Below are 26,899 nucleotides of genomic sequence, written 5' to 3'. Positions count from 1 at the left end.
AAGCTGTAGCCTAACCAGGCAAGCAGTCATGGTCATAGATTTCTCGAATAAAGCATAATTAAACAAGTTCAAGTTTTAAGTTTACTGTAATCATAGTTATTTTGGACTAGCTTTTGCCCGCGCCTTCGCCCGGGTAAATTTACCACGGTAACAATTACTTTTCTGGGATGAATGGTGTCCTAAATCCTTCTCCATACTTCAAACTACATGTATGCTAAATTTTAAGAAGATTGGTTGAGTAGGTAGAGTGTGAAGAGCTAACAAACAAACAAACTTACTTTCACATTTATAATATTAATTAAAATATATTCTATAATAGTGTCCGTAGACCTTTATTTAAGTAACAAAGGTCTATTCACATTTAAGTTTAAAATGAGGTAGGATAGGATTTAATTTCGAAATCCTATCCTACCTCATTTTAAACTTATTTATACAGATTAGTAATCGTAGTATATCTCAATTCAAAATTGGCAACCCTACCTAACTATGCTAACTTAGCGATCTGGTAGATAAAGGTGGATGCGTGAAATTTATATCTATCTCTATCGCACAGCTTTCCGATATCAATTTGTTGACTGAAACAAAAGAGACAGCGTAATCGCCCCCGTTGTAAAATAGCGCTCGAAGCTACGTAATTTGTGGGTGCTATAAAACTGACAAACGATTTAAAAATAATATATTTCTTGTCAGCCTCCTTTTTAAATTGAACTGCATTTTTTTTTGCCTGAAAACGGAACTGGCTGGGCTACAAAATTAGGCCATTGCAGGTTATAAAGACCCATATATTATGGAAATGGGCAATGATTAAACTCAAAGTACAATATAGGCAATTGTTGTTTTGTTTTGTGCTGGTTAGGAATAATTCCTAACCAGCTAAGACATAATTAACATAACCTAACTATATATTTACAATATAACCTTTTATTCTTGTATAGAAGTAAAAACGTATTTTTTATCAAAATCTACAAAACATAGTCTTGAAACGTTAAAAATATAGAGCTTAAACCACTCTTGTACTTATATTTCCCTCGCCACAACTAAAAATATTCTTTCTGAAATCTCATCTTGAATATTATCGTTATTATTCATTTTCAACGTTTTCTACATAATTAATTTTTCTTTCATTGAATTTACCACTGTAAGTGTTACATATATGTGAAATAAATTGCAAAACTCCTGGTCATGTGTTATGTATATAAATAGGTATTAAACTTCAAAAAGTAAGAAAGGAAACCCGAACACTGCAAATGGCTTTCCGAAAAGACGCAAAAGTGGATATGTCTCCCCTTATTTACAGGGGTGGAAGGCGTCAATTGAGGGATCCGATTTCCACAAATGACTTTCGTATGGATGCCGTTTGTCGGTTTGTTTAGGGGCGGGGGTGGGATTTTCCACTGTTTACTTCGATAATCACGTTAGGTTGGTCAATTTTAGTTCAGGGTGTGCCTTCTTGTACTATTCTTACTGTCATTTTGCTAGAATCTATATCCAGGTATCACGGAATTTTTATTTTACTTCATGTTAGGGGTCTGTCTCGGCTTCGCTCGGCTAAAGTTACGATTAATTACAAACCTAAACCTTCCTCAGGAATCGCACTATCTTTTGGTGAAAACTGTACAAAAATCCGTGCGGTAGTTTTCTTAGGTAGAGTTAATCGCGTTCGTTCGTACAGACAGACGCACCAGGTGGACGGACGTTCTTTTAATAATATGTAAGTTACTTAATATCAGCTCTAAATTGCTATATATATTTATAATAATCATACAAATTGCTATATAAGTATCATAATTAGGATAGATATATGTAGATAGTCCGTCAAAAACATTTTCTCTAATGAAATAAACCAATACGTGTCTAAATCTATCGATTATCCCAAAAATAGACTAGGAAATTCCTAAAGCGCAAACAACATTGATTTTCCCTACGGAGAAGTATTAATGACCAAAGGGGTGCCGGAGGGGGTGTCTACGTGCCTCATTAAGAGGGGCAGCCCACAGTAACCCACAGACGGTCGTTACCCACCGCCATTCGGATTCTATTCCGTTATCAATGTATTTCGATTAGAGAAACGGTGGTTTAATTAAATCGCTCCATTTCATCCTATGTGCCGTCATAAAACTTTTATTAGCTCGGTGGAATTGTTTCGGTTCTGGATTAGTTAGAGGTTATTTTTCATATATATATATACATATATTTTTCTTACATAAGAAGCCCGGTGATGCAATGGTACCTACATGCGCTTTATCTGTGATGATAGCTAAACTTTCGCAATGGTCGGTCCGGGATGGATGACCATCTTGAGCTTTTCACTGCTTCAGAAGACAGGCCATTATTTATCTAGAAAAACAGTTACAGGTTATCACTAAACGTCAAACGAAAAAATACATAAAAATACACAATGCCGTCAAACTGTAAACCAGCTTGTCGGCGAAAAACAAATGCACACACTTTTGACATAACCTAATATTATATTAAACTATGATTTTACGAGTATATACTTATTACTACGCAGTGGAGGTACTGGAAACCTGCGCACTATGATTGTTTAGCTTACTAGTGTATATCTGCGATTACTTGCCACTAGATGGCGGTAGGTAGTTGTAAGAGTCATGTCAGATGCCCCTAGGTGACTTAATAATGAAATCTGATTTTATTGCACCGATTTCTATCAACAATGTTAGAAATGTGCAATAAAAAGTTGAATATCATCGCAAGCAACTTCTTTATTAAGTAGACATATAAACTATTTTGAATATATCCTACTAATGTTACAAATGCGAAAGTTTGTGAGGTTGTATGTGTGTAAGTATGTACGTTTGTTACTCTTTCTTTACAAAATCTACTGAACGGAATGTTATGAAAGTAGTACACGGGTAGAATATAACCTGGAAATAACACATAAGGTACTTTTATCACGAAATACTCACGGGCGCGAAACCCCGGGGCGCTGCAAGTTTTCTATATATAGATATTTAGAAAATTACATACCTCTTACAACGCCTTTCTTACGTAGTTTAAAAGATCTACGCATACTCACAACTACATAATCACGTCGAGACAGACGCAGGAAGTGACTTCATTATATAAAGTTGATACAGAAAAATAAGTCTAGTTGCTTATTGTATGCCATAAAATGGGCTCCGACGCTAAACGGCTAAGGAAGTAACCAGGAAAACGATAAGTAGAAAAATGAGAGAGAAAGCATGTTATACCTATTATATAAAGACGATAATTTATAAGTTTAAAATATTAATCATAAAATAGTAATATGTAATTAAATGAACGGTCACGCGCTAAATCTGCTCATTTATATTAATTGTGGAATAAAATTATCGATAATTATTACAGCTTATTGTGAATTCGCCTCGCTATTGTTTCCGTTCAGGAATATTGAGGAATGCCGTCTTTGCGATATGTTGTGTTTACTTATACCTCAAGTTTAGTTTTATTTATTGGAAATTCCATATCCTCCCGTTGATGTTGCACGAGGCGATTAAGGGACATATAGCCTTAACAGTTGATAGGAACAATAGTAGGTATTCCCAAAAAGGGTTAATGATAGGCAGACAGCTGGTTGTAAAACTTAGCTTATAGAGAGAGAGACTTAATATCTGATGCACTTCATTCTAGAAATAAATTGTATTTGAAACTAGCGGCCCATTCTCTGGTTTTGGTTCGGGTTTATCTCGGGAAATTATACACCTAAATCGATTACATAATACTACCCCAGTACCTTCCTCAGGGAGGTAGTTTTAAATCTTAAGATCTAAGCATACATGGGCACAGACGGCAATATTTGTTTTATACTAGGTATGTAGTAACGAACACCAGCTGAGCTCCTAAGCTGTGCTCCCGTGAGAATTTCGGGGAAAATTATATGTCAATTTTTATTCTACTGGCCCACCAAATTTTGTCGAAATCCTTCTAGTAATTTTCCGTGATTGAGTGAAATGGCAGCAAGCAGTTTCGATTGCATATTTTAAATTTAATTACATAGCCTTAGTTGTAAATTGTAAGTTTCGCGTGCCTTTTTCAAAACAATAAATAAAGATACGGATAATAATCGTCCGATTAAATGCTGACAGATAATTACATTGGACGAGAGGAGGCCTTAAATTAATTTTATTGAATTAATCCAAATTAATCCGACCTAAACACATTTTTCGCCATTAAAGTCGATGGGAATCGTAAAACTCGTATACCTGGGGCATTATGTCTGTTTTAACCAAATGTCGGGTTCTGCATGCTATCCCTCTTCACTCTAATAATGTGATAAAGATAGCTATATCGCAGCTTGGTCGACCTGTAATAAAACCTTATGGTGCTAATCTACAATCAGTTCCGAACTGGAATTAAATATTTAGTCAACTGTTTCATATATGAAAAAATAAATTGTATAAGAAGATGACTTTCGTAGTGTTCATACATGAAGGTTATCTACTGTTACATATTATAAAGGGGAAAGTAAGTTTGTATGTTACTTCTTCACGATTCTGCTTAACCAATCTTTCTTGAAATTTATGGTTAATTTATGGTAACATTCATTCGTAATACTTCCATGTATGCAACATTAGAAAGGAAAAATGAATGTTTCCATGGAAAATTCACGCGGGCAAAGCCGCGGGCTAGAGATAGTGTTATATAAACTGAGCCCATATCCAGTGACAACGCAGCACAATGGTACCGGCCGGTATTACAATACATATTTGCGTTAGATCCGATTTATTCTCCTTTGTCTCAAATATCATCAGAGACTGTAAAAATCGTCTGTTCTTTTTTCAAAACACTGTCATTACTCGTCTGGGCATGCAAGCGGCGCGGGCGCAAGTTGGTCGCGCGTCGAATGCGCACGCACGCCCACACCATTTGCATGTTCGGCCATTGAAATTTAACGTCTCAATCCTGCGCACGGCTGGCTGTTGCGTACCCTTTGTGAACACCGAGATGCCTGCTTTTTATCGACAGTAAGTGTTTAATCGTCTTCCTTCGATCGTTCCGAGAAAAATTGCAAGAATCCAAATTGAAAGTTGTCTCGAGTTTAAACGGAGTGTAAAGAATGTATGAAATATTTTAGAAGTTTGATAAGTGTCATAATTTTGGGATAGCGTTTCTGCATATCGTTGACTACCAACATAAATACAAATATGCCATGATTTTGTTGGTTGAAAATTACAATTTTGTGGGTTTATACCCACATTGATTTCAGCCCTAACATGTGACATAATACTTAAATTATTTTCGTTGTCACCAGGTCTGGTTCCAGAACCGGCGAGCGAAGTGGCGCAAGAAGGAGCACACGAAGAAGGGCCCCGGGCGGCCGGCGCACAACGCCCACCCTCAGTCCTGTTCAGGGGAGCCCATCCCTCCGCACGAGCTGAGAGCGCGCGAGAGGTGAGGAACTTACAAACCAAACCTCTTTTTATAAAGTTGGTTAGAAAGAAGACTAAATAGTAGACGATAGTCCAGAGACTGTTGGGGACTAACTAACAAACTGCATCCCAGTCCTGAATTCTGCTGAGTAACAATCGAAACTTCTTTCAGTAAACTCTTGCATCTTTTACAAACAGCTTACTATAAGGTTCTATACTAATTGTGCCCTATTGTTCATCAACAGGGCGAGAAGAAGAAAGAAATTGGCCAAAGCACTAGACCGGCAGGCGAGGAAGCTACGGGCAAAAGGCATCGCCGTCGACCTGGAGGCTCTGAAAGCTGAATACCTGGCTCAGCACAGGAACAGCGGTCTGTATTCAGACTCAGACGGGGACGCCGAAGGGGAAGAGTGCATGATCGACGTCGTAGGAGGAGACTCGTGCCATGACTCGGGTCCTGAAGACTTCTCGCTCTCTGGCCGTCTCCGAGCACCATCAGGAGCAGACGGCATCAACAATTCCGACAGCTCAACCTCTGACGCACATTCCGGACGCAACTTCAGCCCAATCCCCGACCCGCAGCATTCGTTTTTCAAACAGTTCGGCGCTGGCAGCCATTTTGAAAAATTCGAATTCGATCCGAGCAGAGCCGTGTCTTTAGATCTCAGTGGGAGTGGGACGGCCACCGAGCAGGACCTGACGAAGAATGGAGGACAACGGAAACACAATCCATTCAGTATAGAATCTCTACTTAACACGTGAAAGTAACCGCCTAGAGGCTTTAGGATACAGTAAACTATATCAGTGACGTGAATATTCCGAGATGTTTCTTTGTTTTACGTCTATCTTTTTCAATACCTAGTTAATCGGCTTCAGTAAAAGACTTATACCATAACATATCCAGTGTGAATAGTAAATTAGATTGTATTATATAGATACTAGTGTATATAGCCGACGATGTATTTATTTTAATGTTACTTTTTAATGGGGCAATAATGTATAATTTTTCTTGTTGATGATGAGGTAATTTTATTTTTTGCTACTTTCAAATTTTATTGTTATATCTACACGATTGACTGGATATTTACCAAATCTTAGCGACTTTATTGTAACTGACGTTCATGGAGAAATTAATCGAATTAATTTTAGCTACCTATCATGTTCTATGCAACCTTCATATTAAAATATGGACATCCATAAAGATATCATAATCAGTATATTTACAAAGTTCAATTACAATACAGCTATAAAAATAATCAGCGAAAAACAATTTTGATGACACCTATTAAAATATGTTTTTGTAGACTGAGATATCATTATTGAAAAGTATTATTATTTTATGCAAAATTCTGATAGGTTTGGACTGGAATCTTTGTTTGGATCAAAATTGAAGTCTATTTAATTACTTACCAAAATGGATGAAACAATTACAACAAAAAGTTTCTCCGAATTATTGGTTTTCCAAATTAGCCTAAGTACTGATTTAGAAAAAATAAGCCAGTGTCGCGATCAAGCGTTCCATGTTTTGTATTCCTATTCCTATTTATACCCACGGAAATTGAAATTTATATTATTTGAGCTTTATTTCATGTGCAATTATAATATCTATTATTATCATATACTACCGAACGCAGAAGTTTGACCCCAAAAATGCTATTTGTGTAACAGGTCCCAAACAATTAGAACATTTCTGCCAGAATATAAATAAAAAACACATTCTCCGCTAATTTGTCTCCGCTCTTGGGACAATGAAGCCATTAAAATTAATCACTTTGTTATTTTCATATTTTATCACAATTTGTCTTAGAAACATAAATAATGTTACAATCATGTAATGGCATTTTAATTGTTGTTTCGCAGGACTTACACGTGTAATGAATATAGACGAAGAAATTAAAAAAAATATGTTAAAATTTAAAAAACCAAACCAACCAAAAAAGGTTTTTTTTTCAAGCAATAAAATATTTGCATTCTGAATACTTGATCATTTAAAAACTAGTCCTAATTTTATTACTTTATCTTAACAGAAAAAATCTATTCATGTTCTGAAATTCTTTGATTAATCTGTTTCAAGCGCGTCCGAATCACCCACAGCTCCGTCGCTATAATTTTATTTTAAAAAATGGCTGCGTAAATACAATCATTGCTATTGGCAAAAGAAACACAATCTCTGCTCGTAAAATAACAACAATTAATGAATGTACAACGTGCAGCGATAAGCCGGGCCAATTAGTAGTTACTATATACTGGGTTATTGCTTTTTTATTAACTTATTTTTTATTTACTGCGCAAGCGCGTTGCGCAGTAAGTGTGATTCGACATGGACATGGAAATGGAAATTAGTTTGTTTTAATGGTTTTGCAATTAAATAAAAAAGTATTAGACACCCTTCGAATGGAACGTTTCTAATTGTTTGCATTGGTCAATGATTCATAAAAATCTAAATCTTCTGGTAGAAGTTTTTCAAAATATAATTTAAAACCTTCAAGTTTATAGACAATATTCTAAAAACTATAAATCACAATATCATGGAGTTGAAACATGAAAACATTGTCCATCCTACATAGGTATTGTAGTGTGCAACTGAAGGTACAATGATAAGTACTTAATATATATTTTGCTTTTTGTTTAATTTTGAACATCACATTTAAATTTAAATTTGAATTGTGTAATTATCAAATATTCGATATTTCATTGTCTCACAATTTAAAATAAATAAACGTTTTGGTTGCATTAAAACTATTTGTAAATTTATATAGGTTGTAGTTATAATTAGGTACAAAGTTGGTTAAGTTAATTTATACGAACGGAGGTGAGATTTTTTTGTAAATTGATAATCACGTTGTGTAAGATGTAAAAAGTATGTTATGTGAGTAATTTATTGAATCAAAATATAACACAATTAAACACAATACTGCGCATTATTTTCCCGTACTTATCCCTATGTAAAGTATAGCGGGGACAAAATGTATAATATCTTTACATGTAAGCATATAATATTACTCGGAGAATTGGACAAAAAGTAGCCAATTACATGATAAAAGTTTTAAAATAAAAACTGTATTAAATAACATTGCTCCAGCGTCAATCCCGTAAATAAATCGAATATAAATAAGTAGTTTCCACGTATTCCAAAATAACATAGTATTGTAACAAAAGATAGGAAAATAGAAAGATAAATACCATAAAAGTTGAGTAGGAATTCACATAAACGTACTTTTTGGTTCACCTAACCTTACGATAATATACGTATCTATATTTTGGTACGCTGACAGATAAAACTTTATTTGTTATTACGTAATTACTGACAAAAGAAATAAAAAAAGGAAAACTAACAATAACATTATGCCACAGAGTAACAAGGAGGCTATAACTCAGTTACACAAGCGAATAACATCTGACTTTCAGAAGACTTTTTGAGGAGGCGTAAACGAAAACTATTGTAGTTAAGTTTGAGCTCATTTGGACAAAATATCATGTGAACTTATTTGCAACATCGAAGTTTTAATAACCAGCACTAAAAGTCGCCTTGCAGTCTTAAAACGCACGTGGAATTAAGTCATTAATACATAAATAAATTTGAATACTCGAAAAATTTTCCGGTAATGTTCCGGTACAGTTGTGCGGCTTTGATATCCGATCTCCGAATAACGACCGGGTTTTTGTCACGCCCTCGTGCGCGCCTTGTGCGTGACATTTGCCTCGAAACCGTAATGATTGTTCAACTTATGTTATATGTGTGTATGGTGTGTGTGTACGTCATAAACTTTTCATCAGTCTGAGATTTTAAACTTATCACTTCACTATTGCACAGTTTATTTGAAACTATCACACACACAAATCCTATATGTAAGTAAAACATTTTTTAGTTTGTAACCAATATATTAACAAAAAATCTTGTGTTGAAACACTAATAAGAAAGTTTTTAACTAATACATACAATACATATCTTTGTATCTATTAAAAAGCCATTTACACAAATGAAAAAAATGTGCTGAAGTATAAAAGTTACCGGTATTGAATATTATACGAGATCTTTCGCAGTTGTGATTTACAAAATAAATTGCGGGTGACTGATACTCCATTTCCATAAGCTTTGTTCAGTGCATGGGTTGTATGTTCTCAGCCTGGCGAGAATTTCAATAGTTCTCGGACTTTTTTTTTACCATCAAGAAGATCCATAATATATTTGACAAACTCTATTAATTCCAAACAATTGTAGAAATCTGGGTCCATTGGATATGCTTCGGTATAGAACAACCCAAACAGTATGGCTGCCACCGAGATCACAAACTTGGGAGTCATTCCAGAAGTAAGTAACTAATTTTTTATTTTTATAACAGCACAATTCCGTCTTCCAAATTATGGTCAAATAATTTTTTTACGCACTAGCGCGTTATTTTATTGATTTTAAATTTTTAATATTATTATTTATTACTGTTTATTGTTCGTATCAAATTGAAATGGTTGGTGATAAAATATAAATTTGATATGAAATACATCAATATTGCATAATTTAAAATCAAAATTTATCGAATTTATTTAATATGTTATAGTATATACTTCAGTTAGGTCTCGAACATAGTAATGGATTTTTATGAATTTATTATAATGTATATCTTTATTTTGCTGCTGGATAATGTACCTATAGATTATTTGTTTTTCCTACTAATATTATAAATGCGAAAGTTTGTGAGGATGTATGTGTGTAATGTTTGTTACTCTTTCGACGACCTCGGTGGCGCAGTGGTAAAGTTCTTGCCACTGATCCGAGAGGTCCTGGGTTCGATCCCCGGTCGGGTCGTGATGGAAAATGATCTTTTTCTGATTGATCCGTGTCTTGGATATTTATCTATAAATGCATTTGTTATAAAATATAGTATCGTTGAGTTAGTATAACAATATATATATAACACAAGTCTCGAACTTACTTTGGGGCTAGTTCAGTCCGTGTGATTTGTCCTAATATATTTATTTATTTTATTATTTATTTATTTTAAAATGTACTGGACCGATTGTTATGAAATTTGTTACACGGGTAGAATATAACCTGGAATAACACATAGGATACTTTTTATCCCGAAATTCCCACGGGAACGAAGCCCCGGGGCGCAGCTAGTAATACTTAATGTGTAGATTATTTGATGAATACCAATACAAAGTTTTGCTGCGATTAGATTGTATACCAACCTGTCTCACGCATATATTAGCATCATCGACCACCACTTGCTTCCGGTGAAGGAAAACATCGTGAGGAAACCTGCACACTGGTTGACAGTTTAGTTCACTAGTGTGTATGCTATTACTTGCCACTAGATGCGGTAGGTAAACGCAAAAGTCATTTTAGTTGCCTTTAAGCGACTTTAATAATCTGAAACCAGTAGAAATTAACACAATAAGTGATAAGATTGTTTACCAATTCTCAGATTTCTCCATGTAAATATTGACAGAGTCTTCGATTATATTTTCTATCTATTGAGGAGAATATACTAAATACGAATGCGACTATCTTCACCCACACTATATAATATCTAGTTCTCATGATAATTTAATCAAAATAATATAAACATCACTATGAATGCGGTCTTATTGCATCTGTTTTTTTTTCAAATAAAACAATCATGTTTGAATATTAACTATTATTGAAAACTAAATATAGAAGAAATTGATTTGTGTTTCGTTGAATTTGAAGAAATCTAATCCTTATCACACTTTTCTGTGTGCAAAGTTATGCGAATTTAAATAAAAGTACATAATCACCAAACATATTTGCACAAAATTAACAATATTTACTAGAATATTCAGTTACTATCTCTGTAATGGCGTCCACGTGTTTTTTAACTTTTGTCTTATTATTTAATATATTTAGCAATGCCATTGCACTGCCCTATAGATTGAAATGTTGCCAGCCTAAAGAATTTGGATCTGATTATTTAGATTTGGTGACCTATGTCGACTTGGTGCCATTGAAACTGCCAATCTCAAGCGCGGAATTCAACCATCTTATATTAAATGAATTGAATGAAATACATATGTCACGGAGAAAAAAGAGTACGAAAATTACGACGATTACTGACAACTAATTATTTTAAACATGCCTAAAAGTAAGTGTTATTTAAATAAATTGTGAATAAACTTACATTTTGATTTTGTCATTCCATAGAATATTTTTCATATACAGTAATAAAGGGTATCCTGGGGTCTTATTATTAAAAGCGGTGGTGGTGTAATAGTTAAGACGCCCGCCTGTGGACAGAAAGGTCCCAAGTTCGAATCCTACTCGTGCCACATGAGTTTGTATACTAATCTGACTCATGTATAGTAGTTTTCACCACAACTTGCTTTCGGTGAAGGAAAACATCGTGAGGAAACCTGCACACTGGTTGATTCTTATTAACTTGTGTGTGAAATGGAGAAGGCAATGGCAAACCACTCCATTAATAATGCCAAGAAAGTTGTTATGTGTGTTTCATTCCACGCAATGACCACGACGCTCAGCCGTGAGGAATAGACTATGAAGAAGGGTCTTATTATACACAAGTAAGTCTAGAAAAAGGCGTGTGATTGAAGGCGTGTAATCCTATAAAAAATCAACAGGGGTGTTATCAAAAGAGTAGGTGGCGCTACAAAATCCAAAATATTCTAATTTGATGAACTGATCTGGATCGGGAATTGAGCAAGTGAGCGTAGTAATAATAGTGGGACGTAAAATAGGCTGTAAAAATATATCTATAATAACTCTATTGCAACCGATTGACTGTAAATATTGTTACAGCATAGGTCCACCATGTTTATTCTTATTTTTAGGAATAAATAAACAAAATACATTACTTTTTCTGGTGTCAAAAATTTCCTTGTAAACAAAATCTGTTAATCAAATCTTACTCCATACTAAACCAAACCTCTTGTGGGCAAAAAATGTAAAAAAAATATATATTTATTGCTAATTAGTCTGAACAATGAGACTTATCTTGTTTAGATGTAGCAAAAAGCTTAATAAGAAAATCAATTTGCAATTCTATAATTGAATAATGAGCTATAGTAATTCGATATATGTTAGCTTATCAAATAACCATTATGGCCTAACATGGAAAAAAAAGAAAAGAAAAACTGAATTTTGTTCCAACAGTAGCCAGTAAATCAGTGTAATAAAAAAGATTACATATTTATCAGCAGAAGTGCACTGAAACATCCAAAATATTACAAAAGGAGTGTTTGAATCGAAAGCCTAAACCTAAAGTGAAAATACAAATTGATAGAACAGAAACAGCGTCAAGAAAATATGAAACAATTTATTATAACTTGGAGTTTTCTCAATTTTTTCTGTTTTATTGTATTTATTTACAGCACACCAACAGAAAGTGGTCAGGTTGGCTATGACTACTTAGAATTGGCTGGCCTAATCTCTTTAAAGGACAACCAAATAGTGAACCACAAAAATTTGCAAAAATTAACGAAAAAATACGAAATACCAAGTTGGGAATTCTTTTACGATTGCCACATTATAAACAATTGTATACAAGATATTAAATTGACTTAAAAAAATTATTAGTATTTTTAAATATAATATAGAAGTTGCAATTGTGTGTGTGTTATTATTTATTTACTACTCAACATAATTCTTTCAGATTGAAAAACTGAATACTTCCAAGGGACTTATTTATTTCAAATGAAATTTGTTTGTGTAGACTCCAATTCTGTTGATTAATTTATTAAATTGGGATGCTAAATATGTAATTGTTTTATTCCACATTGCTTAATCACTTAACTATTTTTTAAATTCTTATTCAAATGAGTTTATGCTTACTTTGTTTGTCTTTTTTATTTTCTGCTATTCAACATGATCGTAATATATATATAACAGTACAAAATAAAGTAAAAAAACTAATGTAAAATTTAGCTATTATAAAAATAATGTAAGTAAACTGAATTAGTGATGCGTGGTCATAATAATTACAAATAGATGAAAAATACCCTTATCCTTTAAGAGTTGGGCCAAAATCGAATAAAAGAGTATCCTCTTATTTAGGTAGTTTATTTTTCGTAAGCAATAAATAATACATTTAAAAAATACAAATATTTTTGAAAAAATTGCGCATACATATTTCATGTCGAAATTATTTTAAAAAAATCACATGTATTACCCAATTTGTTATGAATTAAATGTGTTAAACAGAAATTGTTAGCTATACCTAAGATTAGGAAGCCCAATTGTAGACAATAATTCATAAGTAATTAATCATTCTGAAAAATTAAATATGTTATTAATTACATATATACGACCTTGAATTCTAAGCGTGCAGGTGACATGTACAGTTTACACTTTATCATGTTATTGTTTATTGGACTACATTATACGCTTTAGGAATTGATTGATTGATTTGTTTTTCATAAATCTATTTATAGCAGGGACCAAAAGTAACATTGCCTAATGGATATATGAAAGTAATTAGCAGCTGTTACTTCCAAGGAAGCCATATTGCCAATAGCTCAAGCGGCAATTGCACTAAAAAACTTTGTAACAGACAGCAAATTATAGACGAAGAAATCACTTGCCACTTTTTACGATGACCTCCAAATATATACTACTCGCGTTGCTGTCTTTTATATTAGTTTTCTCAAATGCAAGTCCCCTACATGATTTGGACTATGTAAGTTATTACGAGGGATTAAAGCCACTAGCCCTGTATGATCATATACGTTTACATGGATTAATTCAAGAAGAATTCAATAGGCATTCAGTGCTATTATCTTGGAATAGACCACCTCCGTTAGTTAATAAGCGTATAACGTTAAAAACCCTTTTGTTATAGAACATTTAGTCCTTTATTAAATACTTTCGTTTCAAATCGCATTTTTATTTAAATTTGGTAAAGTAATTCGTAAATTTGGTAAGATCATTCTTACATCCAAAATCGAGTTTTGTATGTAATTCCTCTGTTCATTTGATTCCATTGAAATTCAAATTCAAAATTTTCTGTTAAAACTGTCTACACATTTTTTGTAATAAGATAATCAGTCTACAGTTCACTGAAACACTCTTCACCGAAAAGTTTTGACTTCTGGCCAATCAAGAAGACATCTGGCCATATTTCAAAGGGTTGCATCCTTCTCTACTGAATAAATATTAGTTATTATCTAAAGGACCACACGATAAAAACTGCTTAGAAAATAAATTGGCAAAAAGCGTAATGTCCTGCTTATTTTTATGTGCACGTTGTCTTGTAAGTACTTATATAAATTGAAATTCTAATGAATCATCATTTTTAGCATTTTGACAACTACTATCAGCTATTGGTTTAGTTTTTTATTTATTTCTACAAAACCATGCAAATATACTGCATATTTTATCAATTGACGTATCTCTTTCATCTGAGCGTAATCCATGTTGCTTCCTCTGCTCTGCAATAATGGTCGATATCCAGGGTCCTCTTGAACTATTTTGAATACAATGAAAAATTGGAGTTAATCATTTGGGGATAGTGAGAATAGACAAATTTAATATCAGATACACTTTGTATTACTGAATATGGCAAATTCATCTTACATTGCGGGCTTCCTCTTGTGGTAATAAAAAGCTTACATACAACCTACGCAATATATGTTTATAACACATCTTTGATCATGTATGTACGTATTTTTCATAACGAAAAATTTTTTTTTTTTATTTAACGTTAAGATTATGATAACAATACTGTCAAATGAGTTTCTTTCGGCGTTTCTTCTCAACATTCCCGATGCTAGTAGTTTGCAGCCTTCATAAATTATATTTATACAAAAAGTTTAAGTATAAAAGTTTTGTGAAGTTCTAATCTCCGGCTTTTAAGATATCAATGAAAAAGTATTCACAAGACGAGTTATTATTTTATTTAACAAAATTTGATAATTTAGTATGAGGAAAACAACATTCAATTATGTTATTGATATTGAACAACTAAATATTTGTTCCCTTATCAAATGACAATTATAGGCTTAATTATATTGTAGAAATATACGATTATATACTTATTTACACTGATTGTGTTTTAACCAATAGTGTCAACGTCGCAAAAATCAATACTACAGTGCATTATGGATATATTTAAAGGAACTATAAGAAATCCTTTGAAATCTGAATAAGAACTATTAATAAATTGAAGAAAAAGGATTGTAACCAAATTTATCCCTAGAGAGAAATGATTTCGAAGAATTTAATCCCAATTTTATGTATATTTATATTGTTTTTTATTGTAGTAACGAGCAATGAAGAATTCGGCTTGGATTATATAACATCGGCAGGCTTTGTGCCTTTAAAGAACCCCATTGACAAGCGTCAACCCAAAAAAACATTATTATTATCGAAAAAAGTATACGTAGGTCCTAATTATAAAAAACATAAGAAATATCGCCAATCTAACCATATACAGACATAAATAAAAGTTATAAAAATGTTTATGTGTCTTTTTTATTTAATTTACCTTGTATGATACTATACCACATTAAATTATGTATTTGAAATAAACAACTTTAAATAACCCACTGCTGGGCAAAGACCTCCCCTTCCCTTTTCCACATATCTCTGTCGAGTGCGGCCTGTTGCCACCCTCACAGAATTGATACACCATTCGATTTTATAAGTCATAATTGTATTTTTCGCTAACGTTTTCTTATGGCATTTAAAAATTATGGTCGAACAAAGAAACTCACAAACGTGAATCTTGAAAACTTAACCCTCTTTCTTTTAGGCAGTCGTGTAAAAATCTCCGCCACAGTGGTCAATGGATTATCTTATTTCGTAGCCAAGTGATCTGGTTCGTACCCCACATCTTTTGAATAATATGTTTTCCTTCAGAAAAGTTGCAGTTAGCTTCCAAGGGGTAGGTGAAATCATCTGAAATTACACAAACAAGAATTCAGTAATTATTATGTGAATAAAATTTAGCTGAAATTAAAAAGCAAATTCGTGGAAAACCAACGCCGAGTATTCATTATATTAAAAGATCTATGATACTATTTTTTGTTTAACAACATGCATTTTTACAATATAATTAGCGTAACATTATATAAAAAGAGATTCCAGCACGTCACCGCGAGGAATGGTACCAAGAAGACTGGCAGCATTACCCATTTGCACTGAGATGACTGCCCGCGCGACATGTCGAATTCTAAGTCACAAAGACCTGTAAAACTATTTTAGCTGCTAATAATAATATAGATTTTGTTTTTACCTGTATTTTATATTTAGAATGTTGGTTTATGTAGTATTTTGTATTTGTAGAACGGGCAAGCACTGGCCGGTAATTTGTGCGATAAACAATCTGCATTATATCTTTCCCAATTTTCCTTATACACAGACAACATGTCACTAGGTAGGCCTTTATAAGTCGGTTTTGTCCTAGTTAAGTCAATGAAGATGTCGTAATTCTCAATGTATTCGAAAATGTAGTCATAATCATCATCATCATATTCGTAGTCATCGTCGTCGTAGTCATCATAAACTCTCGTTTTTTTATTGTCCACCACTGTAATTAGTGTGAAAGCTATCAATAAAAATATTGACATCATTAAATATATAACTAATTAGCAAATAAGAATATGCGTTGTACAATGGAGAATAGCAATGAAAGTGTTCTCGAATACGCACTTGTTGCGTGCAAATTAGAAAATAAAAACAGGCAATCATAAAACCTTGTCCACATGATTAATTAAAAATCGATTTTAAACGTTATTAAGTTCAATAGTGATTATAAGGGAGATGTGGTGGATGGTGATGAAAAGGATCGATAGGTTCTAGATTCGATTCTTACTCATGTGTGATAGATTTCATATACCACCAGTGGTTACATGAATTAAATGAAATTGTTGCGAATCGACTCGATGGTGAGAAGTGAAATGCAAATCCGCAACTTCGGCATCAAAAATCATTAAACAAACATACTTTTAATTACTATTTTCATTTAATTTCGCTTCAAAAGTATAAGTAGCACGTAGATTAAATTGTGTTTCTAAAAATAAATAAATAACACATATAATATTCAATTCAAATAACTAAGATTATAATATAGACTAGACATAGAAGACATAAATCTTTCATTTTCTTCTCTGCTTTATATATACAAATCAGGCTTCTTCATCAAGATCCTTTACTTATATCTTGACTTATATACCATACAATTGGGTTATGGGATAATGACACCATCAGCATAATACTCTGACTTAAATGTGCTTGCGCCTGAAAAATAGTCAAAACTTTAAAAAACCTGCCGGGATTGGCATTTTTGAAAAAATGTATATTATTTTGTATAGTATAAGTTTAATTATAAATCTATAATTCGAATTGGGCCAAAAATACATTTTTTGTATGTACACACATACACTATCGCGATACAAACGCGGTTGACTGTACTTACATAGTTCTCACTTTCAGTTCTCAGTTTGCTTTTGGCCTTTTGCAGCCGACTGTACACGGATAGCTCGAAAACTGGAAATAAGTCAATTTTGTATAAATAAAGTGTACATAATTAGATTCCAAAACTCACACGGACGCCCAGGGGCGCAGCTCGGCTAGTATAATACACGGACATAGTATCACATATTTGTATTTATTATTTACGATTTATTTACTTGATTCAAAGGATATCTGCCAATATCCGTGCCATGTATTTTGAAAAATGGACAAGCGGAGGCGGGCAGTTTGTGGGTTAGGCAATCTTTCTTATATTGACTCCAATTATCCTTGTATTTATTAAATAAGTCACGAGGTACCTTTATAACTCGGTTTATCGTAATAGTCATAGTCGAAAACTACGTTATTGACCAATTCGATCAGCGTTACAACTATGAAGAAGCACTTAAACGACATTGATAAAAAGGCTGAATTATTTAAAAGAAATAGGATCTTTGTGTGAAGATAGCAAAAGTAAATGTTATTGTTTTCCGCGGTTTTAAAATAAGTTAATGCTTGCAGAACTTAAATTTGCAAATTAAAAAATATATATTTTCCTATATACAATATTGTTAACAATAATTACTAACATAGCTTATAATTGGTTGAGAAAATTATATAATTTGGAAAATAGTTAATAAAAAAACCGTTTAAATGCGAGTCGGCCTCGCACACAGAGTGTTTAGTAAATATCGAATCAAAAATACCCTGAACGGATCGTATTATTTCGAAATAAATTTGTACCATATTACATAAATACATACTTCTTTAATTCTCGATAGTAACAATTTGTATTATATCTAAATAGAGTAAATACATTACGAGTAAAAGATAAGTAACATTTTTTATTAAAACTAAACCGTTACTTAAACAAAATTGTACCATGACATATATTAATAGTATTCCAAGTTCAAAAGATGAATGTGAAAGATAGTGTCCAAAAGGAAACCGGACTACTTAGAGTGTGAAAAGCATATATAGAGCACGCTTAAACGTGCAGAATCTCAATAATATTAATATTTTTTATTTGCCATTAGGTGTAGGTACTATGATAGGTCTTAAAATTATATACATAGGTACATAAATTCTATCATTTAATATTATAATGCGAACATTTAGATGTGGGTGACAATGTTTTTAACCACGTAAAGCCTGTTCAGAATTTTATGAAATTTAGTATACAATTCCATTGATGATTGAAAATGACTTTGAAATGATAAGGCCAATTGTGTTGAAAATAAGTTTTTTTTATTCTACTTTTTAAATTAAAGTTATTCAGGATCTTATAATTTGGGTTATTATTATTCATTACATAAACATAATTTTAATATAATATAATCTATTCGTAAAGTAAGGAAAATTCTATGGAGAAGAACAAAATAGAACGGAGAATACTCCATCGACAAGAACCTCGTTCTTTTTGTTGGTAACTAGCTTTTGCCTGCGGCTTCGCCCGCGTTATTTTTTCGGGATGAAAAGTACCCTATGTCCTACTCCATACTTCAAACTACATGTATGCAAAATTTCATGAAGATTAGTTGAGTCTACTCAACGTTTGCTTGTTGCCCGTTCATACTCTATAGATAGAGTAATAACTAAATAAACAAACTTGCTTCAATTTATGAGTTAGGATCATCGGTCCCTCTTTGACCGCTCTATTACATAATCATTCTATACGTGGTGGTGAAGAATTTCATAATTTGGGAATGAATACTCGCATTTACATACACCATAATTAGTTGTTAATTCATGCTTTTGTGGGCACCAACGACTTTGAATGTGTGTTGAGGTTCAGTCTTATTCGATAAACCAGAAATGGTATGACCTTAGTAATTATGTAGTATATATACACAACTTAATAATGATAAATGTCAATACTATCCAGACTTACTATTGGAATCAATCTCATCTCAAACATAAATAAAAACGTTTTGATTTGAGTGAGATAATTTTAATAAAATCATAGTTAGAGGTTATGTTAAAAGTGATTTATAATAATTCCCTTTAATTATATTATGTTACATTTTATGTAACGTAACTAAAATATATCTACGTCTAGTTAGATTTTAAAAAAATCCACATTTTGTGATGGTTACCAGTCCACTATCAGAAAAGTCCATTGTTTAGCTTCCAAAGGTACGTGAAATTATCTGAAATTATACAAACAATTATTAGGTTATTATTTTGTAAATAAAATTTAACTCAAATAGCAAACAAGAATATTAATGGAGATACCAGAAGAATATTGGTAGGTTTTTAATTTAGATAATTACTACACTATTATATATTTACGATACCAAACTTACCTGCCATAATAAATATTATACTATTTTATTCAGATTCGTATAATACCATGTATTTAGTTTTTAGAATTTTAATTTATATATAAATTTTAAGAATGGGCAAGCACTAGCCGGTAATTTTCGCGATAAGCAATCTGCATTATATCTTTTCCAATTTTCTTTATATATCGGTAGTAAGTGAGTTGGTAGCCCCTTATAAGAAGAAGGTAGCCCTTTTATCATAGCGGAACCATAGTAGTCGTAATCGTATATATAGTAAAAGTTATAATCAAAGTCGTATCCAAACTCGTCATCATTGACTGTTATTTCTTCACTGTAAACATTTGCAATTAGTGTGGCAGCTATTAATAAAAATAATGACATCATTAAATAGGTAATTAATCAGCAAATAACAAATATGTGTTAATAATACATTGTGTGACAGAAAAAAAGCCGTTAATGTTTTCTCGAATCCAGTGTGTACTTATTGCGTGCAAATGAAAAGTAATAAGAGGCAATTATAAAATCTTGTCATCATAATTAATTAAAAATCGATTTCAATAAGTGCCATGTATGTGATTATAAAGAAGCGTTATGGATGGCGATCAAAAGGATCGATAAATTCTAGATTCGAATCATACTAGTGCCATATCAACGCGTGAATTGTTGTCGTATGAGCAATGAATATAAATCGAATGAGTTAGGAAATAAATTGAAATGAATGAGATGACATCCGATAAATACGGAAAGATCTTTTTTTAAAATATTTTTGCAGCATAAATATATTTTTTTAATTCACATGTATTAATGGATATGGGCAAGGTTTATTAATTATTACCTTGATTTTTCCATCACTATTGTACATGTGACAGGTGGCCATCAACAGTATCTTTCGATTTTCCTGACGACCTTCCCCCAGACGTTCCCCCAAAGTCCTGTTTCTTGCCCATTAAGCAGTCGCCATGACTTTATGACGACATCAAAACTGCCAGATCAGATCATGAGAGAAAAGCCATTTATTTTTCTTCATCGTATTCCTCACGGTAAAGGTTTTAGTAATTACGTGGAAAAACACTCAAGTTTAGTTTTAGTAGCTAATAAATCTTTTTCTAAACTACCAGTTTCCTCACTGTACTCCTTCACCAGATTCGGAAGCAAGTAGTGTAGTCTAAGAAAACTACAATATTTATCAAGAGTACAAAATTATAAGAAGAGAAAAGGTCCTGGAATTTGTCTCCGCATGAGAGGTAACGATCAGCCGGGGCCTACTAGGAATTCACTCAACAGATTTCAATTTCAAGTGGGTTGGTGCAAATAAATAGAAACAAAACTAATCATCATTACACTAGAGATAGTATAAAAAAAAGTCGCTTCGCGCTCTTCGTCTGTCCCTATGCATGCTGAGATCTTTAAAATTACGCAACGGCAACAATTTTGATACGGATTTTTAATAGAGTTATTTAATAGGAAGGTTTATGTTTCTAATTTGTTAGAGTTTTATCCGAGCGAAGCTGGGTCGGGCAGTTGGTATTCTATAAAGAAAAGCTTTATTTATCCACAAATGTATAAAATTTCTCCACTCGATATTTATTATTTCACATAATCGAATTAAATTGTTCTATATATGTTTACTAATTTAACAATATTAATACTAATAAAAAAATATTTTATGTATTTTTTTACTTTCAATGCTATATTTTAATCATAACCACCGTTGTAATAGTAATAAGAGAACAGTGGTAATATTTTAGTATAATTTGCTTCATCGAAATCAAATATTTTTGAGTGATGCGAATTTTTTCTTGTGTTGACGATTACCAAAAGCAGAGCAGCAATTATTATGAACAACATCGTGGAGGTCATTGCAGAAGGTAGTAAATGAAATTTCCTCTACCTTTAATTTCAATAAACCACCAAAATAGTACTAAAATAAAAATACAATAAAAATGAAATTCATTTCAGATTCAAAAGAGATTCATCTTTAAAGGACATTATAAATGTATTGTAATATCTGTAAGAATTCAGTACCTGAACAATTTAAAATCCTTATCTTTTGGAATAAATAAAAAAATATATAGGTATATTAATATTTTAAAACACTGTTTAATTTTAGATATTCTTGGGTTCAAATAAAGAATATATTATGTCCTATCTGCCTGGCTGCTATCAATGCAGCCACACCATTTATGTTTCATTTATCGATGCAATCGATTTATTTCAAAAAAACAGCAATCAATTAAGAAATCTTGTTTTCGTTAACACACACTGAAAATTGGATTTTCTACGCATTTCATAAATATAAGTATGCAAGCAAGGGTAATATGTAATAAGTATGTACAAAAAAATATTATTAGCGTAGGGTCGAAAAATACTTAAAATATTCACATTCAAAGATATTTTTTTAAATTGATATTAATTATTATTTTCTCATTATAGGATTGCAGCATTGTTTGTAGCATATTTTAGATGCAGTCGCTAACTCTAACACAGGCAAATTTATTTCTTATCTATAGTATTTACTCTATTTAATTAATTATTTATTTATATTAATAAGAAAAAGCTGCATATAAAGGAATTTAATGCTGGTTGCCAGTGACTTTCTTTCTCTTCAATATCAAATGATAAAACTAAAGCTCGATTCATAACATATGTTAAATGTAAGTTTATTAATTTGTTTCTTTTTAAATGCCCACAAGTGACAATTATCACTAAAGGCTACTGCTAAAATTTTCTAGAGTTCTCAAGTGACGGTTAATTTACTGAAATGGGCGCATTCACTCTACTTTTCACACTGAACCACTGAACTGTTCACTGGATCATCGACAAAGAATATAAAAATGGGATAGAATTACGTATTAAAACAAGAGCAGAAAAGTTTAATATAATAGACACAACTTAATTATTTATTGAATCTGGAAAGAATTAAATATTACAATCTAGTAAGCAGCATGTATAAAAAATAAAAAGGATACGCACTTTTTGGCAACTTGTATTCCATACAGTCTTTATTGTACAGTTCTTTAGAAGATAACCTATATTTATTTGCTGAAGTGTGCAATACTTTAAATTGCATTTGCTGAAAACCAAGCATATCTAAGTAATCGTACCCGACAACTGAATCAACGGTGCAGTCATATCAGTCAACATCGTCTATGTTCGCTTTTACGAAAACAAATGTGAATAGCAAAGTGTAAAGAAAAAATAAATAGAAGTTCATTGCAGACATTTGATTTCAAGAATAGTATTTAATTCGTTGCGAAGATCGTAACGAAAAACGTGTCTATCTTAAACTTCCAGTATTATAATTGATAACGACGACTTGCCCTGCAGATGACATAGCAATCTTCTTTCGTTTAACTAGTATTGTAAAGGGCTCGTTTATCTTGAATCTTGACTGCAAGTCGACATTTAGTATACTGTCTTGATCAACAAGTTTTTTTTAGCACAGATGGTGTTTTACTATTTAGTGAATAATAGCTAATTCAATGGGTAGACATTCTGAAAATAGTACTGCTTTCTATACCAGAACATTGCCATTATACAAAAAGAACTTTTAATTAATTATGTGAATATATTCATGCTTATCAAATTGGGTTTTAGATGGCAAATAGCTAATTTTATCTCAGTAATTATTTCAGCTTTATATCAGCTTTCTTCGACAGTTGTTTCTCCTTTGCAATAATGACAAACAGGACGATTAGTTTTTAAATAATTCGCCGTCAGAATCTTACTCCTACGGACGTTTCGTCCAAAGAATGTTTCACATTTGAGAGTATCGACGACAGGACTTTTCTACTATGGACTATTCTATCAATTTCAAATAACAATTTCATATCAAATCCTTCCGGCCCACCTGGGCCGGCGATGTAAACTAAATTGGCTCAAATCTCAAGTACGACCAATTTCCCAATAAACAATCATAGAAGCATTGATTAAAATTTATTTATTTCAATTATGAATTAATTTTAAATATTTTTTCGCCATCATCAAACGATGCCGACGTCGCTTCTTATTCCTTGTCTTAACTCCTACACCACTCCATCCTAAGTAATCTAATGCAACGACCGACTTTACTTCCCCTGAATCGAAGGCACTTCGCAATCCTGTACCGTAAACGTTAAAACCATCGAGCAGATATGTGTTGACGAAAACACACGTAAATATAATAACACGAAGAAATATCAAACACTTGGAGGTCATTGCAGAAGGACGCAACTAAGATTTTTCTTCTGTATATTTTTATAGTTTGAAAAAGAGTTACTTATAAGTTATTAATTATTTTTGTTAATGGAAGAGTATGATTCGCCCTCGTATTCATAGGTTTTATACTCCCATTAAAATAATATGCGGGACTGTTTTTACAGAATATTGTGCACAAGCAATTTTTCATTTCTTAATGTCAATTTTGTCTGCCTGTTGTAAACTTCCTTACTCAAGCAGAAATTGGCAAATGTTAGTATTATATTGGTATTTACTATGGTGACAATATATCTACATACGTATACTGAGCAAATTGGTATGTACAATTATTTTAAAGGCATGTTCTTTATAATCGACATTAATTTTTAATTGTGTGCGTGACTGATTGATTCACCACCTTCAGTATCGATAATTATCGTATTTACGTAGGTGCCTATTTACATAATTAAAATTTCTTATTACTTGTGATTCAAATATTATTTTTCTTCTATTTTAAATCACTCTTTTATATTTGTAAAAAAGTTACAAAATAATACAAACGGAGTTTAACTATTTTTTTCAAGATTATTTAAGTACCTAATAAATTATTATCCATTTTAATTTTATTTTTTATTTATTTTTAATTAAAGTGAACATATATGCTATTACGAATAAGCAATTTTCAATCATGTTTGAAATCACTGTGACCGAGGTACCTGTTTTACTCGGTTCATATTATTATATTATCCGTCTAAAGAGTGAACATACTGGAAAGAGTCAAAAATACATGTAAATATGCTAAATTCGCAATGTTGTCAAAATGTATATACTTGACTGTGATTGTGTCAGTGGTCTGCAGCAGGGCAAATTTCGATTATGACTATTTCGATAATAAACCGAGTTATAAAGGACTACCCAGAGAATTATTTGATATATATAAAGACAATTGGGATAAATACAGAGACGATTGCCTGCATTTCTTGTTGCCTGCGTCGTCTTGTCCGTTTTTCTTTAGGTTTGACACAGAAATAAACCATAATTCTATGCATTGCAGGTAAAAGTTTCTCATTGTATCAGACTTAGAAAACATCAACTGAGTACAACACAGCACAAATTTATAATTTTTCGTTCTTAATATTTTAAAGTATGTATTTTCTAAGTATAATATATTTTTATATATATATATATATATATATATATTGGTGTCTATATAAATCGTTTATAACTAAACTTAAACTAAAAATGTATAGATAAAAAACAATTAAATTAACCTAAAATTAAAACTACAATATAAATATAAAAATAATTTAAATAAACTATTGATCCTAAATCGTATATATTTCCTATGTATTGTACACTGTCTAGGTAATTATAAATGTTGGCATTATATGTTCCATTATATCTTTGTTATTAATTCGGATTGCGCAATATTTACGAGCAATTAAAGGCCGCCTTTGACGCTTTTAAAAAAGCTCGCGCAGTTTGAATTGTCTCCAACATGAGATGGCACTGTGACAATAACTATAGAAAATAAAAAAGATAAATATTTTGTCTGAATATATAATGAAATGTGGGGACAAAACCATCTGGAAATGGCAAACTTACTAGAAAATCTCTTTGGTATATGATTTTGTGATTCACAGTCTCACTCAGAAACTCCTCAATCCAGCGAAAGTATGAAAATGGTAACAATTAATCTAATTATTAGTGCTAAACATAAAGAATGCAAAAAGTCACCACAAAATCTATATATGTATATAAAAGAACAAGCGTTTTTTTTACTAATCAACGCCCAGCCTAAACCATTGAAGCTATAAACGCGAAATTTGGGAAGTAGCTTTAGGTTATTACGTAGTATTCAGATAAGAAAGGAATTTTCAAAATTCGCCTCCCAAAGGGGTAAAAATTGGGGGTAAAGTTTGTATGAAAAATAACGAAAATCATTACTAATTTACCTGAAAATTGGCATAAATGCTATGCAACAAAAATAATGAAACCCGTGTTTCAGGATTTTTTAAGATTTGACATTTGGGGTAGTTAAATCAGGGTGAAAAGAAATAACGAATAACCTCATTAAAAATTTCGTCAACTAAGGATATGAGTAGACAGCTCAGCGGTGAACACCATTGAATTCACGTTGTTACTGTTGATGGTTCGAATCCAGAGCTTCAATTATTTTGAATTAAATATGATTATCTATTTGAATAATGATTTCTAAGAAATATTTATTATGGTTTTACCCGTGGTTTTACTCGAACGAAGCCGGGACGGGCTGCTAGTCATTACATAAATCTGTTGGGTATAAATAATGATGATCTAAGAAACAAATTAATTCAATTAAATTACTTTGTGCCGGCTCCCAACTATCGCCGAATTGAGACAGGTGCCGACTCGAATGCATGAACATTGCATAGTTTGTATGAAAGCTATTATTTACCGCATTGAAAAACGAGCAATGTATACTGAATCGGCAAAGTTCGGCAAACTGCACCGCGATAATGTATAGCCGGCATTAGGAACGGAACGAACTCTTGCGCATGATCTAGTGCGTATGCGCAGACGCTTCGGGCGTGTAAACGCAACGCAAAATTAGCTTTTTTGATGCGTAAATAAAATGTAGCAGTTGCAGCCTATTTCTTTTAGTT

At 32.2% G+C, this 26,899-nt stretch overlaps 2 protein-coding genes and 2 long non-coding RNA genes across 12 annotated transcripts in view; 3 read left to right on the top strand and 1 right to left on the bottom strand.

Moving 5' to 3' along the window:
* Positions 1 to 8,281, top strand: part of LOC128673745 (homeobox protein unc-4-like) — a 39,045-nt gene extending 30,764 nt beyond the window's left edge. Inside the window, exons 3-4 of one of the 3 annotated variants that reach the window (XM_053751807.1) lie at positions 5,252 to 5,391; positions 5,627 to 8,281. In XM_053751807.1, the coding sequence (XP_053607782.1) occupies positions 5,252 to 5,391; positions 5,627 to 6,131 (645 nt within the window). In that variant the 3' untranslated portion in view covers positions 6,132 to 8,281. Of the gene's footprint in view, positions 1 to 5,251; positions 5,392 to 5,614 lie in introns of all 3 variants that reach the window. The other 2 variants (XM_053751806.1, XM_053751805.2) reach the window with 2 other exon arrangements.
* The window catches only part of krimp (krimper), a 228,711-nt gene that overhangs the window by 137,547 nt on the left and 64,265 nt on the right, over positions 1 to 26,899 (top strand). The gene's annotated exons all lie outside the window — the stretch shown is intronic.
* On the top strand, positions 10,733 to 13,101 carry LOC128673752 (uncharacterized). Its single transcript, XR_008405118.2, has 2 exons — positions 10,733 to 11,473; positions 12,717 to 13,101. It is a non-coding gene; the product is annotated as an uncharacterized LOC128673752 (long non-coding RNA).
* On the bottom strand, positions 15,214 to 24,838 carry LOC128673751 (uncharacterized). 7 transcript variants are annotated; one of them, XR_008405112.1, is made up of 7 exons: positions 22,104 to 24,838; positions 20,914 to 21,999; positions 20,100 to 20,409; positions 18,114 to 19,943; positions 17,759 to 17,829; positions 16,577 to 17,580; positions 15,214 to 16,239 (listed from the first exon to the last, which is right to left on the bottom strand). It is a non-coding gene; the product is annotated as an uncharacterized LOC128673751 (long non-coding RNA). The 7 variants fall into 7 exon arrangements; XR_010370034.1 differs by having other exon boundaries at positions 18,114 to 20,437; XR_010370035.1 differs by having other exon boundaries at positions 17,973 to 20,409.

The sequence above is a fragment of the Plodia interpunctella genome, chromosome 11 (assembly GCF_027563975.2).
Source record: "Plodia interpunctella isolate USDA-ARS_2022_Savannah chromosome 11, ilPloInte3.2, whole genome shotgun sequence".
NCBI lineage: Eukaryota > Metazoa > Arthropoda > Insecta > Lepidoptera > Pyralidae > Plodia > Plodia interpunctella.
The sequence above is the reverse complement of the archived record's forward strand: the minus strand, read 5'-3'. Positions and strand labels throughout refer to the sequence as shown.